The sequence below is a fragment of the Pyxicephalus adspersus genome, chromosome 10 (genome assembly GCF_032062135.1).
Source record: "Pyxicephalus adspersus chromosome 10, UCB_Pads_2.0, whole genome shotgun sequence".
In the NCBI taxonomy this organism is placed as follows: Eukaryota; Metazoa; Chordata; class Amphibia; order Anura; family Pyxicephalidae; genus Pyxicephalus; species Pyxicephalus adspersus.
This window is the reverse complement of record NC_092867.1, coordinates 20,132,848-20,150,480: the sequence shown is the minus strand read 5'-3', so window position 1 is coordinate 20,150,480 and position 17,633 is coordinate 20,132,848. Positions and strand designations below refer to the sequence as shown.

The 17,633-nt window shown below is 37.0% G+C and overlaps 1 protein-coding gene across 1 annotated transcript in view; it reads right to left on the bottom strand.

Moving 5' to 3' along the window:
* The window catches only part of SLK (STE20 like kinase), a gene marked incomplete in the record, with an annotated part of 49,344 nt that overhangs the window by 26,437 nt on the left and 5,274 nt on the right, over positions 1 to 17,633 (bottom strand). The window contains 4 exon segments of the mRNA XM_072424235.1: positions 318 to 390; positions 1,076 to 1,225; positions 1,829 to 1,877; positions 3,440 to 3,604. Coding sequence (XP_072280336.1) covers positions 318 to 390; positions 1,076 to 1,225; positions 1,829 to 1,877; positions 3,440 to 3,604 — 437 coding nt within the window.

Below are 17,633 nucleotides of genomic sequence, written 5' to 3'. Positions count from 1 at the left end.
CTTTTGGAAGATTTAATTACAGACCTAAAAGAACATGAGACAACCTTGCAGAATGTTCAACAAATAAATGATTATTGAAGAACTTATGAAGAAGCCTTTTAATAACCAGACTACTAATTAATAATGCATATTTTTTTTACATTCACAGAACCTGGTCTCTGACATTCTACTGTTTTGGTTTAAGGAATCGAACTGGAGCATCAGAGAAAACTTCTAATAAAATGAGAACACACAAAATAGTTTCCCAAGTGGGATTATGACCCAAGACCCAGAGCTGCAAGGCAAGAGTGGCAACTGCTTATAACATTTGAACATACCAGTAAGGGGTACCAATGAAGGAGTCCCTTCTCTGTAATGTTTTCGTATTTTTGGCAGACACTCCAAAATCAGCTGTAAAAAAAGTACAATGCATTAGGCATGGAGCAAAGATAATCACTTACAGAACTGTGTAGTGCCTATATTGTAAAATATGCCATTCACCACACTTAATTTCAGAGTGCAGTAATAAACTACTAATTAGAGCTTGTTTTCATGCAAAAACAACATGTCTGCAAAAGCCACTGAAGCAAAAAAAAAAATTGTGGTTGACCTAGGCAGAAGCTGTCTTTGGTGTGCTATGATGAACTGTATTGCAAACAATTACAATATATGGTAACAGGGTATCACACATTGTGGTATGCTGGGTTCCAAAATAATGAAGGTACAATTTGAGGTCAGTTGTGATGCATTTGGCAGCTTCTTTGCAATAAAGGGTTGACTAAATATAGTGGAGATATTTGTATGACAATAGATTGCTCCAGTGTGAATAGGACCTAATAGCAGAAATAATCTGTACACAAACTTTTCTTTAAAGGTAATCTGTATGTGTGGTCTCATCTTAACCTAGAATGGTGAGAACAGCCTACAGAACATATTAAATGTGGTTCTGAACACGATTTTAATAATGGACTTCCAGTCTTGAAAATCTTCATATTCTTTAGCAATGCTTGACTTGTATTTCTAAATACAGCTGCTGGTGTAAAAACTGACCTACAGAGAACAGACTGCACTAAACTTACCTACATAAACAACTTACCTAGTTTCACATCACCATCAAGTGTGAGCAGGATGTTACCGGCCTTTAGATCCCTGTGAATTATTTTAGCCTCATGTAAATAAACCAGAGCCTCCAATGTCTGCTTACACACCACTCGGATCTGAGGTTCTGTCAATGCACGCTCCAGCTCTGAAAAGATAAAGCAGAGAAATCTGAAATCTGCTTTTGCACTGTACTAATAATCCATACTAAAAATGATCATTTCTTTGTTTAAAAAAGAGGACCTATTATTACAAGTCACACAGCATTTACCAGGTATATCACATGTCAGCATTGACAAATCTTAATATTATTTTGAATCAAAAGGCTAAACATACAAGTCATTCAACCTATAGTATTACCTTTAAAGTATTGTTTTATAGTCACTACATTTTGGAAAGTGGTTTTCAAGTTTTTGCAAGGAAAAATACACCCATAAACTACTATTTTTAAAATCCCTAGAAATTCTATTGTTAAAAGTAACTATTATTATGATGTTTATAACAAAACCTCTTACTAGCTATGAATGAAAAAAATGCTCCCGAGACCTAGGCAAACTAGATCACATGGTCTACAGCGGTATAAGCTCTGAATGTCTCCCCTTTGCAATGCTAACTGGCACCAAGAGTTACATAGAAGATCCCAATAGGTGAAAATAATACACTGCTTGTTTTGTAATATACTTATTTGGTTAAACGTACTATTAGGATATAGGATTTCAAAAGACTAGTATCCTGAAAAATGCAAACTTACCTAACATGACGGCATCTACTGCTCCTCCTGCACAAAACTCAATGAGAATCTATAAAAAACAGAAGAACATATGGCTAAGACTCTTTCCAATAAATGAAAATTTATAGGAGCATTGTGGTGATATGGGCTTTTTTCTTAACTACCCCATATTTTAGTTAGCATTTTACAGTATAGCATTTGCCCCCCACAGCAGCAACATAGGAAAGAATGAGCTTTGGAGTTCATGACTGCTGCTCTGTCAACATCCATTGACAGAGACATACAAGCTTAACAGCATAGCATGTCCTGATACACAGACTTATGTACACACATGCAATGGTTCCCGGCCGATATCGGACAAGAATCTGGCGTGTGTACAGGGCTTGTCGCCCATCGCCCGAACTGTCCTGGCGGATGCACAAACGATGGACGAGGAACGATCGTAATGGAAGTGAAGGGGAGAGAGTGCAGCTGGGTGCCGCTCCGTCGTTGTCCCCCTCCCCATAGAGAAAAACGGTGCTGTATGTACAGCACTTGTTCATGCATCGTGCAGTCGTTTGTCATTGGAAAGGCTTGTGAAAGATTTACAACGACAATTATTGCACGTGTGTATGTAGCTCAAGTGCTACAGAACATCTCCTAACAGAAAGCCCCTATGTGCTAAAGGTCTTAAGAGGCTACTGTATGTATTGGCCACTAAGGCTGGGTCTACACGGACGTTTTTAAAAATGCATTAAACGTTTTTACTGCGTAGCACTGTGTTTATATGCGGTTTTATGCACTTTTCATTAGGCAAGCTTTAAAACGCTGGAACATGTCTATGCCGGCCCACTGAAATCAATGAAAGTGTTTAATAATTGTTGTTGGAATGGATCTTTCATGATCCTTTCCAACGACTAACGACTGCATGATGCATGAACAAGTACTGCACATACAGCATCCTTTTGTTCTATGGAAGATGGACGACGAGCGCTGTACACATGCCAGCTCAGAAAGCTCAGGACCGATATCAAATGAAAACCATTGCACGTGTGTACCCAGCCTAAGCCTAAAGACTAGACGGTCTAAAGCTGCGTACACACGGCAAATTTTTCTCGCCCGATAATCGGTATCGGCCAATTATCGGGCGAAAATCTGCCGTGTGTACAGTCGGTCGTCGTCCATCCTGGCGGATCCATGGACGATGGACGACGACCGATCCTAATGAAAGGGAAGGGGAGAGCGCGCAGCAGGGTGCCGCTCCGTCGCTCTCCCCTCTCCATAGAGCATGAACGGTGCTGTATGTACAGCATCGTTCATGCATCGTGCAGTCTTTTCTCGTTGGAAAGGATCGTGAAAGATCCTTTCCAACGAGAAAAATTGCAGGTGTGTATGCAGCTTAAATGCCAGCTTTGTGTGATATTTGATGTTTTGTAGAGAAAGATTAGATATCAGGATAACGTTATCTTCTCTAAGCACCTGGTGTCACATTACCAGATAAGATAAAACTAAACTGAAAATATACTTACAAATATAAACCTGTTGAAGCCTGGTTATTTTTAAAGGTAGTAGTGTGCACTGTAGCTCACTGTCCAGCCTATAGAACATCACAAATATGGCTCTGCATTCATTGGTCCCAACGCGATTACTTACCCAAAGATTATTTTCATAATAGAAAGCATCCAGTAATTTAACAATGTGTGGGTGGTCACATGATGCCAAAATCTCAATTTCCACCATGTAATCTTCAAGCTCATCTTCGGTCTTTGTATCAATGACCTTTGCTGCGGCCAAAATGCCAGTTTCTTTATTCTGAGCCTGATAAAAGAAAAAAAAACACAAAAGAACAAATGTAATTAAAAGTAATTTTAGAAGAGCCTCCCTAAAAACGTGAAATTTTATTCAAAGGTTCCTCCACGTTAAAAAAGGTAGAGAAAGGCTGTTCTAATGTACATCAAGGGTCCTAAACTCCAGTCCTTAAGATCCAGGATGTGCTCCAACTTTTATTTTTTTAACAGAGAGCAGTAAATTAAGTAATGGCATGTATGTAGTCCTTAAGGACTGGAATTGAAGACCCCTGGTGTGCTTAAACCCAGGGCCTTATATGAAATGTATGTCTTCCATTGTTACAGACTGTGGGTTGCTAAGGGTCACATTTGGGTTAATTGGCATTAAAGAAAATAGAAAGCGGTTCAGACTGAACAAAAGAGAACTGATTGGAAGCTCTAAATCTCTGGAAAGCCCTGAACCTGCCTGAGAGAAGTTTCTGCTGCTAAAGGAGTGTTTCTTCACCACCTACCATGAATTACAGATTCGCAGTAAGGCAGGCTGTTCATTATGAACCAGCTGCCAAGGAAGCTGTGCCTGGCGTACATGCATTATGCTCCTGTTAACTTGCATTGCATTAAGTCAGCCCGTTCATCTGAATGAACTGCCCAATGTGGCATATTACACCAAAAAAGGTCAACCTTAATAAAAACGTAGCATTTCTGGCAACGTGTGTTGAGTTGACATTCAAAATAACTATAATTGCAAGTGTAATGCGCATAACCACAACATAATAGTGTGATTGGTCCCTTCAAGTTTTTACTTTTGTGCTAAAGCCTTTTGTGGTAAACAATAAACAGGTTTTTATATGAAACCCAACAGTGTCCTACATGCTTGTGGTGATTTTGAATATATATTTATTACACAGCTTTTAAACATCTATATTGACATGCCCATCCTTTTTCTAACAAAGGAAACAACTAAACTGAGTACTGACTACAGCATGATGATTCATACAGGATAACAGCGGCTAAGAAACTCTGACAATGTTACAATGCTGTGGTGTCACTGAGATGAAGTCATGTCTGTGGACACATCAAGATGTGATGAAAATTGGCTGGAAGAAGACATGTACTAAACACGTATTTAGAATACTGAGCTGAGAATAAAAACTCCACTGGTTTACCTTTCACATATTCCTTATTTACACAATCCTTTCTTCCCTTTTTAACCAAAAAGAAAATTATCTATGTTAACAGATCACAGTAGAACCCAGGCAATTTTTTTCAGGTTGGAGGTAAAGTTTGCCTAGTGTAAATTAATTTAAGGTAACTCAAGAATGGCTTGTATAGGTAATACCTGCTTCTCAAACCTCTGGTTATTACAATAAAACTCAAACAGTCTTTGGTTCTGAACATCACAGAAACTGGGCCTAATTTATTAAAGCTCTCCAAGACTGCAAAAGATAAGACTATCATGGGTAAACCTGGGTGATCTAGCAAACCTGGAATAGATCTCCTCCATGATCGAAAACATTTGCCAACTAATAGCAAATGAGTTTGAGGAAATCCAATCCAGGTTTTGCTGGATTACCCACATTCTCCCATGATAGTCTTATCATCTCCAGTCTAGGAGAGCTTTAATAAATCAGGTTCATTGTGTGATTTTGATTGCCAGCATTGCAACATTTTAGCAAAGATGGATAGCTTAACAAACTACAATATCCCCTAAATCTCTCCGACATTCACATACTGCATTTTATTTTTCATGGGTAAACACTTAAAAATAGACTCAAAACTGCTACAAACACCTGCTACCAAATCATTCAATGACAACTCATTGACAGACTAAAGTAAAAGAACCTAAGTGATGGTAGCAGAAACCTACAGGATATCGGATTAACTTTACTTATGTTCGTACCAATTCATATAACAAAAAAAAAGATAAAAACTATGGTTTATGGTGACAATAAGGAAGTCTCATCTAGCAAGTAAATACCAGTAATCACAACTGTGTGCCACAAATCAGATGTCTGTGTATTTGCAAAGTTTGTAATCCAAAAAAGCTACAAAACAAAGACAATGTGTTTGTCTGCTTAGGGAGGCCCTTTGGCTCCTGTCATCACGCTTACAGAGAAATGTTTACTGTACTTTCCCTGCAAATATTTACATCTGAACGCTGGATTAACAGCTAAGCTTGTGACAACACAGTTCGCACTGTACAGCATTAACCGTGTCATTTGAACAGAATGTGTGCTGGTCTTCACACCGTACAACAATATAACAAATGCATGAGAACCCCTTTTAGGTTTATTGATGTTGGTGATTTATGAATAAGTAGTGTAAAAAGTTTAGTCTATGCTGAAGAAAGCGTTGCATGGAAAAAGGTCAATTTATTTGCTAGTCCCACTATCCACTTTGAATAACAGATGGACAAAGGAAAGTTTTTACAGTGAATTAATACACAAACCTGGAAAAAAAATACACAAAGCACAAAAACATTCAAGAATTTTTTTGACACTTGTGAACACATAATAGAATACACACCAGACTGGGCTGATATGAATGGACAGTAAATAGGTGGTTTTCGGTTAGAGGAGTGGGAGCTAGGACTGCTTTAAAGTGAAAAAAACGTTCCACTTAAAAAACTGATCGGGCAGGGCTTTATTGCAGGAAGGGACAGGCGATGTCCCTTCTGCAATAAGAGTTCTTACCTGCCTGATCACTCAGTGGAACTATAGTTTGTCAGAATACCCGGCAATCAGAGCTTCCTTTGCTGTTACAGGGCTGAAATAACTCACTTCATCCTGGCCCGGCCAATAAAGGTGGCCGAAGATTGCAACTAGGAAGATGACGGCACTCTGCAGTAGTGGGGTTCCACTTTAAAATGCAATAATTAGTAACTGATTTGGGGCTTTTAGGAGTTTCACAGATCTGAGTATAAAAGAAATACAGAACAGATAGGACATATTTTGCCAACATCCAGGAGACAGAATGTAAGTTGTCAAATTCAAAATGTAGAACTGAAATATCAACATATATAGAAAAGATATACTATACAGTATCCTTGTTCTTAAAAGGAAATATAAGGATGGGGGAATTCCAAACTTTTGTGATACAGACCTAAAACTAGCAGGAAGTAATTTTCAAACACTTTGATTGTCAATCTTCTGACTTCCTGGTTTCTCCTACTGACCTGCACATTACTAGAGAACATGGTTAAAGACCAGGAGGTGAATAAGGCAAACCAAGTTGCAATGCAGGAATCACAGAGGCTGACACTACCAGAAGTCATGGTATTTCATCCAGAGGTCAACTTATTACCAATGGAGCAATGTTGAAAAACCTTACATGCCTTTTTCCAGGTAAAAGCTTTAGTTCTAATGTTATACTGTGGACAGAGATGCTTTAATTAAAAAAAATAAATTCTGACTTTTATATTCTACAATAGATAACCTCATTATTCTTTCATGACAAGTTACATCAGACACATTTTAAGCATTTAGGAAATTTATTCCACAAGCCAATGAAAATCAAAAAGCATTATATATGGCACTTGGAGGACATTAACTGATCTCCGACATAAATATTACCTCTGACATGACAATCACAAAATAAGGCAGATTTAGATTTAGTGAAGTAACAAATTCCAAAAGTCATACAGCATCACAGTCATTCAAAGGTCTATTTATAGAATGGATTTTACACACCCATTTTCCTAACTACATTTCTCTTTGCTGAGAGAGCAGCAGCAGAAGAACCTTAGCTAGGGACAAGAGGGTTCAGAAGTGCTGGGTGAATCAAGTAAGTCTCCAGACTCAAGTGGGTCTAATGTTGTCCTTAATGTGAAGAATCTTAAAAATCCACATATGTCTAAATAGGTCACTTCAAATATAAGGTATAGCCTGAACACAGAAACATGGAGAAAGCTCTTGAACATTGAAGCTTGAAAGGGGAAAAAAGTAAAATATTATTTTGCAACATAGTGTTGTGAACTTTTACTGTGAGAATTTTTGTTGAAATGAACACAAGCCAAATGCCTTTAAACCCCCCCTCTATCAAGAAAAATTATGATTTATCTATATATAATATATATATATATATATATATATATATATTTACATTTACATACACATACACTCACCACTACCTTTTCTTGAAAATCCTCAATATTAGGTCCTGATACTTTTACTCATGCATCCGATTATTCTCCATGTATTTCAACAAAAAAACATGTACTCTGCAAAGATGAGAGGACTAGACTAAAAGGCAGCATTGACGTGCACAAAGAAGGACTAAACATGACAATTTTCAAGAATTGATTTTGCAAAGCCAAAGATTTGACAATATCGTAGACCAGTAGTTATGTGTCTTTCAGGGAAAACATCATGCCATTAATCTTCAAAAACTGTATCAAAGCGAAAAGTTAACCTTTATTTTGCTTATTTTGTTTAATCTAACAGGTTTGTGTAATAGCAAACAACCCCCACTACCCCAATGCTTACCTTTGCTGCATTCCCCTACTGTGCCCACTTTCCTGCCTAGAGTCAAAATATTACATAGTATGGGGAAGGAAATACATTTCTATTACATTCACGCAGCATAAGGGGCTAAAGCAGCAAATCTAGGAACTCTAGGAGCGTCACATAAAAATGGTGTTGTGTGCTTAGACCTGACAAGGATGACAGGATGATAAACTTACAATGGGGAAGCAGTAGGGTTCTACACAACTGTCCATGGCATAATTTTATTATTTTACACAATATATACACACACTCTAATATTACATGGCTAGAATAATTGAAACAAATTATTAGCTCCAAAGAATGAAATTGCTCAGCATTGTCTCAGTTTTTTTGTAATATATATATATAAATAAAACTGTATGTATGTATGTATGTTCCAGCACTAGAAAACGCATGGAGACATTTCAACCAAACTTGCTATACATAGGACTGAAACCAGTCATCTTTGTACAGCACTGTGCTATATGTCAGAGGAAGTAAATTTGGATGTATGTTTGTGTGTATGTCATCCCTAGGAAACGCATAAAGACATTTCAACCAAACTTGCTATTTTCTCCCACCATTCGGAAACACATCGACACATTTCAACCAGAGACACAGCCCGTCCACTTCCCTAAGCCTGTGATCTGTATGGGAGACATGGTCTGCGGCTCTGGACGATGCCCCCCCCCCCCTCTCCTGACCCTGGTCGGGGGCGCACCTGCCAGAACCGCAGACCATCAAAAGTTTCTTGCAGACCACCAGTTGGCGACCACTGATGTGAAGGGGACACCTATTATGGTAACAGCTAACCTCACTTCCTAATGTGTATCTGGAACTAAGCAGAATTAAAAAAATAAATAAATAAAGTATTTTTAACAATTCTACTTTATCCAAAAAATGTGCTGCAGAAAATGTATTTTCTGAATTAGCTACCAGAAACAGCATGGTAGAATACTTCTCAACAGACATACAGAAGTTCTTATTCGAACCACACATGTTGAAAGAAAAATACATATTCGAGTTTCAAGCCTTCGGAAGAAGTTTAGTATAGAAAAAAAAATCTGTAGCTGTGAGATTACATAATAAACTAGTCTGGGTAAGTATCAGGGGCTGAGCAATGACGCTTTACTCAGCTTGTCTGCACACATTCAGTCATTAATGTACTCTGACCTTTTAAGTTGACTTTTACATACAGACTCGGTATGCTGTTAGCTGCGTTTTCAAGGCGTATAAACAATTACTTCACATACATAGAACTGAACACACCAAAAAGGGTCTCTCTTGAATGAATGACTGCTTAAGTCACAACCTAGAATGATAAACACATCAAAGAAGCGTCACACAAATAGTTAAGAGCATTTTTTTGTTTAGTTTTCAAATTTGCATTTGTCCTGATGAGGAACAGGAAATGTCTGGGCAGGAAGAAGTCTATGTCATCCCGGATTTTAAAGTCTTGGCTTTCTCCAGGGCCATTTAAAATCATCACAATGTAAACCTTTAGGGGGGAATCTGTCTTTCATTAAACTATAAAAGGTCCAGCATACCAGCTTTTAGAGATTAGTGTATTGAATTTCTTACCTATACAAGGCATCTATTTATGTTAATGAAAATTATGTTATGTGTGTAACTGCAAGGGTAATAAAGCAATTCAACAACAAAATAGTTGGATGTATAGTTATGTTGTAAATACAAAATTTCAATTTGCAGTCAGCAATTTTTGCCAGCAAAAGATTTTCTGAAACATGACTAGCAGTAATAGGATAGTTCTGACCCATGCGGACAGAACCCCCTACTCATGAAACTCTTATCACTGCTTTTCCTTAATACATAATTGCAGGGGCTGAACTTGTGATTTTGTCAGGTAGCTTCTCCCACTGATGAAGGAAGTGAAATCAACAAATCTGTTTCATCATTTTCATGCTTATTTTAGTCTGATATGATTTATTTTACAATTCTGTCTGCCAGCGATGCTGCTTCTTTAGGATTCATATGTGCAGTCGTTTTAATTCTGATGGTAAGTAATTGAAGCTGTATTTTAATAGTATTTTAATTCTGATAATTAGATTGAAACTCAACATAAAAAAGTCATTAGACTTCCCTATTGGCATTGACTTTTCTTTGAAGTCACTTTTAGGCTGCACCGTGCACAACCATAAAGTTAATGTACCTAGAAAAGGAATTAGTTTCCTATTAAAAAAAAACCCAGCCAGCAGAAATTACATTGCTAATGCTATCCCATAAAAATACAGAAATCTAAAACGGGTAGAAAGGCACATTAATGAGACCTGAAAAGAAATCAAATGGCTACACAGCATGTTTACTTTGGTAGTAACTCAATGCAACCAATCAAATATAATCTTACATTTATGATACTATTCCAAACTAGGGAAGACCTAATTCTGATTGGTTGCCATGAGATATGGAATCACAGTGAAGAATTAATGTTGGGCTCAGGTGGTGGGCTAGACAGCAGCCGAGAACTGCACTGACTGTCATGCCTTTCATGAACTCTATATCATTATCAAAGAAAATGCTCTGTTTTCTTGTTTAGTGAAGCTCCAGTCACTGCTGTCTCATTACAATGGTGGTATTTAAACAAAGAGGGTGGAGAGCTGAAAAAGAGGATTAAGGACAGCATTATTCACAGACATTATGTGCATGTCAGACATGATTTATCACTTGCTAATGAACAGCTACTTGGGAAAAGGCTGCTTTATATGAAATAGCATGGCTGTGCATATATAAATTGTACTGGTGTTAAGATATATTTATTGTGGCTTCAAGTACAGAGCATTACACAAGAACGTCATAATCACTACTCAAACCAGGGATGAATGATAACACCATTAATACATGCCAGTTTTGCTTGGGTGTCATATAATAATGGTTTATTTGTTCTTAGGCTGACCTCTGCAAAAACATCCAAACTCATGCACTCCTTGCACAGACAATGGTGATCAATTCTGCTCACTGTATAGGTGGAAAGTCTAAAAATGCCCTCAGGAACTTCACCACCAATAAATAAACAGATGCGCCCGATTTATTAAAGCTCTCCAAGGCTGGAGAGCATACACTTTCATCAATAAAGCTGTGTGATCCAGCAAACCAGGAATGGATCACTTTAAAGCAATTTCCCACTTTAAAGCAATTTCCTGGACTAGATCCATTTCAGGTTTGCTGGATCCCCCAGCTTCATTGATGAAAGCGTATCCTCTCCAGCCTTGGAGAGCTTTTATAAATGTGTTTTTCAATGCGTTATACATTCATGGAATTACACAATTTGTTTCCTGAATGATCCGAAGTTCTGCAGGTGTGGCAAAAAGTGGATGGTTAAGATTTAGCCATATATATGCAAGTAAAATAAATGCATGGTATACTTGTAGCCTCAATGTTCTCTCCAGCCCCTTTTAGCCGGGCACACCATCCAGCACTTTTCAGCAACCTCCCAGCTGTTTTTAGGTGGTTACTGATGGGTTGGGTCACAATACAGGAGCCAGCACCCAGCTTAAAAACAAATTCTGGGTTGAGCACAGAGCCTCTTGAGTGGCCATCTCTGATATTTTGTATTCAGTTACATTGTCAGTATCTGTTAATGGTTAACACAAAGGACAGCATACATCCCAGAAGGGGTTGTTTAAGGACAGATATAATTCAGGTATTATTATTATTATTATTAAACAGGATTTATATAGCGCCAACATATTACGCAGCGCTGTACATTAAATAGGGGTATAAACCAATAAAGCTTCCTATAAATGGAGCATTGTGTATATAAGCATGGAAATTGTTCCTCAGAAACTTACGATCATGGTATTTACATCTGAGAATTGATTGAGAACATAACTTGCAATTTTAGGTACGTTTTTCTGTTCATCTGAAATATTCAAACTTTACAAACTAACCAAAACGTTTAAGATAATTACTGCTACCCTCTCTACAGTCTCCATAAAAACAAAATGGCACAATGTGTAGAAAGTTTGTTCATTCTCTTGAGCCTTGAAACGATCACAAAATTTAATTTTCAGCCACAGAAATGTCGTCTCTGTATGGGGCTTTAAAAGAGGCTGCTTGATTGTCCCTGGATAAATTGATTGTTCCCATGGATAAATGCTTACAAACTTGGGGATTTTTACCTGTATGGAAACCAAAATGCTGAATACCTTTTCACCTGAGCTATAAACCTAAGGGGAGAGAAATGCTGATGTGGTTTGGAAACTGTAAGCTCTGGGACTGTTATTCTCGTCCATTTTTAGGTAAACCACAGATATATTACCTCTTGTTTGTATACCCCAGAGAGCTTAGGCAGGTATGAGGGATTATTGAAGAAGGAATATTGCCTGTCCCTTTTTGCAATAATGACCTGCCTGACTGAGGATTTTATTTAAAAAGTGAAACTTTATTTCCATTTTAAACTAGGTTAGGGACATGATTCAAAAGGTAGGCTAAGCTACCCTAGGGGACACCAAGGCTAGGTTCAGACTAATGGTTAAAATGCTGAGTTTTACAGCTACTGGGTGCCAGGTGGTTGTCAATATTCACCCAGGCGTAGTAAAAAGTGGTAAATGCTAGGTATTAGTTAAACACTTACATAATTTTTTTTTTTTGCAAGTAGCTAAAGCAAATAAATTACTCTGGGAAGCTGCATGTAACACCTGAAAAACATGCAACAGTCCATACACCTAAATAAAAAAAAAAAAAAAAAAAAAAACATTTTTCTAATATTAGCCTTTTTAGGGGGTGGCTGAAAATGGTTAACAGCAGCATTTCCATTTGATAAAAATGTCAGAACTTAGTAACATGTTTACTAACCCTGTAAAGCAGTGAGCTATAGAAGTAAATGATATTTTTAAGAAAAATATTGACCATATATGCTCAATATATGGTCCAGCTGTAATTATTCCCAGTAAAATTACCATCAAACACTGAAAAATCAAACTATGTATTAGTTGTAAATAAACTATACATTTCATTATTAGCTATTCTGGAAATAATACTAACTGCCAAGGAATTCTATGTAGCTTATAACCCAATTAGTCCTTTATTTTTGTAAATAAAAGCCACTGAGCAGACAATGTCAAATCTGAAAGTACACGAAAAGCTGGCAGGAGATCTTTAACAGTTTTATAATGCCAAACTATCTTTATAAGCCTAAAGCTTAGAATTTTTTAGTTCTTATGTGACTTCCTTGAAGAGTAATGATTTGTGTTATAATTCCTAGTTTAGAAGATAATTTGTACAAAGTTGTACCTTGTTCTGATCTAGAAAAATGCCACCCTCTCTAACACTACTGTAATAGAACAATAAATAGTTTCATAATGACATCAGGCTTAAGTTGACTGTAGAGATATTAGCGTACTTGCACTAACAACATGGTACTGTCTGCGCTACTTCTTTTAATTTGCTGCACTGTAAAAAGAGTAAAAGTCAGCTTTACAACAAAAAGACCGAAAGGTATAATTTATTGACAAAAAAGACATGCAAAGTCTCTGTTGCCAATATTAGTTTTCCTCATGCCCTTTTTGTTCCTGTAATGCAGAGTAGACCTGATTCTATTCTCGGCACTACACTGCCAAAAATAGACCTAGACACTAGAGACAATATAAAATCGTCAGTGGCCGGCCAATGAAGAGGATAGTGGTGGACCCAGAAAAGTTGGCATGGAAGAGGGCAGCTGTGGAGGAAGCAGTGGTGACAAGATCCTAGACCCATCATTGCTGAGGGGCATTTAAGATGAGTTAGGGCATGCAATAATCTTCAAGTATCTTGCATCATGCATACTTGCCGATTATAGCAAAAGATCAATCCACACCAATACAATAAATTCTGCTAAAAAAAAAAAAAAAAGTCAGTACTGAATATTACTACTTGGACCAAAATAAAGGGCATACCCCAAAAGCTTGTCCAGAAATTTTTATTGTTAGCACAAAAAAAAGCATCATGGGCAGATGGACAGTACTACTTTGTTTTAAGAATTTCAAAAAAGCTGTAAAAACCATTTTGAAAATGTTTTCCAGATGTTCATTTACACAGACCAGGCGTCAAGGAACTGGAAGCTGCATACGTCCACAAGGCTGTAGTTACATAATGAACAGGTTTAAGAGCTTTAATTATTTCCAAGTGTTACACACAGTACTGCACCCATAATAGAAATTGCTTGAAAATGTCATTTGGCCTATGCCTTGCCCTCTAAACCAGCCTTCCAACCACTACCTTGGGAAAACCTGCTGCTGTTATGAAAATAGAAAGATCCCGTTTAGCTCAGTGGTAATTGGCCCCAACCTGTCATCAAATTGCAGCAAAGAAAACTAGTCTGACCACCCCTAGGAATACATGGCACAGGCCCTGCTGACAATAGCACATATGTGCACATCGTACAACATTAGGAATGTCACAGATACATGACCATTAAGCATCAGTTCTCCACCCATCTGCCAGTGCCATACCAGTTACACTATATATAGCCTTCTCTTCCTTTCAGTGAACAACATTAATCTACTTTGAAAGAAAATAGAATATTTATAGAATGGCTTTTACTCCTCCTCACTATATGAATGTATCGTAATATTGAGCCACCCATGTAGATGTGTATTTGATGATTTATGTACCAAATAATCAATCAATACACTTCACTTTTTGCATGAAAAACCTATGAGCCTCAAAACCTCTTTCTTTCCTCTCCATTCATTTATAAGAAAATAGAATATGAACTACAACTAGCTTCTATAGGCAACAAGTCGAATTTGCCCTGGTTTTCATAAATGAAACCCAAATAATTTTACATCAGCGACAAAACAATAACAATACTAAAGCGGGATGATTTTTAATAGTTCAACCAATAAAAGGTCAAGAAAACAAGCCATTATGCACAGCAATTATTCAGATATCTTCTTTAAATAGAAGATGGTCTAAAGTACTATTACAGGATTAGTCATTTGGGTAATATTTTTTATCAAATGGTCCAATTACAGTAACAATCCAGTTACAGAGTATACCTGTATTTCAATTATTATACTTTAGCTTGACCATGCCCTTAAATTAATAATACTTACGCCAGAGTTCAACCTGCCATGCAACCACAGTACATGTAATGTAGTACAACTGCAGTAACTAATGGCAATAATATTATATTATTATTGCACGGTTATTGTAAATTAGTATGGCTGTGCTTTACATATTTCTCCGTCCAAACCCACCGGTTTAAACCTTTATAAAGCAGGCCGGGGGGACTGGTTTTCATGGTGAACAAGAGGTTTCCTAAGGCTTAAAAAAAGGCATTTTTCATTTACGTCAATGTTTTCACTTAAAGAAACTAAACTGGTATTAAATATAAAATAGGCAACCAATGGCCAAATCCTAGGACAGTCTAACTGGGTAAAACTCTGACATGTCCAGGTAGTGGCAAAATGTACCCAACCCATTCCCTTCCACATTTTTCTAAAGGATCTACACTTTAATAGATTAACTTTAACTTTTCCTTTTTTAACAGGAAAGTGCAGAGGCAGAAAAGAAAGCAGCTACCAAGAAAAGCAAAGAAGGTGGCCCAAGTGAAGACGAAAGCAGGAACATCATCATACAGCATGCAATTAAAAAAAAGCAAAAGCTCTTACACTGAAGTAACAGAGCAACCAATCAGAAATCCTCTTTTCACTTATCTATCCCCTCTGTAATTACATTTAATTAGTTGCTAATGTTTACAACTCTTTTAAATGTCTTGACAATAATTACAATTCCCCCAGCCTATTATCCTTCATAGCCTAACTTCCAGAGATAAAATAACAAGGTCAAAGTAGCTTCACAGACTCCAATGTTCTATACAAGTAAACATGAAATGATTCCACTATCTCTGATCAGCAATGCTGTGCATCCTAGACAATCACATGGCTGCATAAAGTGAACTTTTGCCAGGAGATTAAATGACTGAAACTGGAAGCTCTTTGGCAGTCAGGGGTGAAAAGGAAGCAGGGGGTGGGGGGCCGTGTAACAGATCAATCTCTCCATTCTGTCTGAAACAAAGGGATTTGGTTTCTTCATATATGGCAGCAGCACATTCTAAATTTCCCATAACAAAATGACACTTTCATTAGTCCATACAAGCTGTGCTTCAAAGTATTGTTAAGGGGTAATAGTTTTGGAAGTCATGGGTAAAAATACACGGAAAATAAATAACGTTGGTTAATACGTTAAGGTAGCAACTGCATCAGCTAGGGAAATGCAACTTTCCTTTTCACTGATATCTTGAAGCAACAAGAAAATCATGCTGATCTAATGCTTTAATTTGAGAGAATGATAGAAAAACACAGACAACAACTTCCCTGTTTCACATAAAACTTTTTTTTCCCCAAGGAGGATCTATAGTATCTATATGGATCTAAAGTAAAACAATAAAACTCCCTCTTTGTACTTAAAGGGGATTTTTAACTAAAATAACATAGACTTGCCAAATCACAAACTTAAAATAAAAAACAAAAACATATTATAACTTCTGTCCAGAGTGATGCAATACAAAGAAGCTTTAATAATGATCATTTGAAGTACCCAGGCACAGAGTACTGACTATAAAAGGCAAGAAACTGATTTGTTTATTCAATGACAGTCAATTCATATAAATAAACTCTTATAAAATCTTATTTTTTTTTTTGCTTTATTTTCTATCAAGTAGAAAATAGAGCTGTCTTCCTACTGTGGAGATATTTATTTTCATTTGTCTTCGTTTCTGCCCGTGACACCCAAAATATGACAAAGAAAACAATGTAAAATGAAGATACTAATGCCCACACATTAGAAAATAAATAGGTGTTGTTGTTGTTATTATATGTCACAACATTAAAGATTAACTATCATTTCCTGCCATCAGGACAGAAAGTGGGGGGGAAATCTACCCAAAGGAAACACATAGAGCAATAAAAACCCAACTATCCACATTACATACAAAAAAAACAAACACATTTTGACAACTGCTGGGCTTTAAAAATTAACAGCAACTTTGGCAATGCATCAGTCTATAAAGCAGGGATTAGTTACTCTGAATAAGGTTAGGATGTTCATCCTTTTACTGCAACAACTTTCATTCCCACCGGTTACTGTTCTTCCATACATTTTAGAAACAGGGAAAACTGTGTTATATGCAATGGTGTATTAAAGTGCAATTTAACCTAATCTAACAATCTAACAAGTAAAACCAGCATTCCAGCAAACACTGTCGGTAAAGTCACTGAATTAATATTGATCTGAGTTGTGTGTTATCACCTGCAGCCAGAAAGCCCAGAATTCCTTAGATAATAAGTGGAAGGACCTGCTTCCTAAAGCTTGTGCTGTGTAACATGTGATGCACCAACAATCTAATTCACCTTTTCAAGAAGCTTTAAAATGACTTTGATAGTATGAAACTTAAAAGTATATATATTAATTACATCAGGGTTTCTATACAGGAAAAACAGTGTTACCATCTACATTGAGAATACAACTCAATAAATACAAATATATACAACTCAATATGCAATAAAATCACAGATGACCAAAACACAACTACAACATGGGGAGCCGAATGTCTGAGAAGTTAAAACAAAGGCCCTC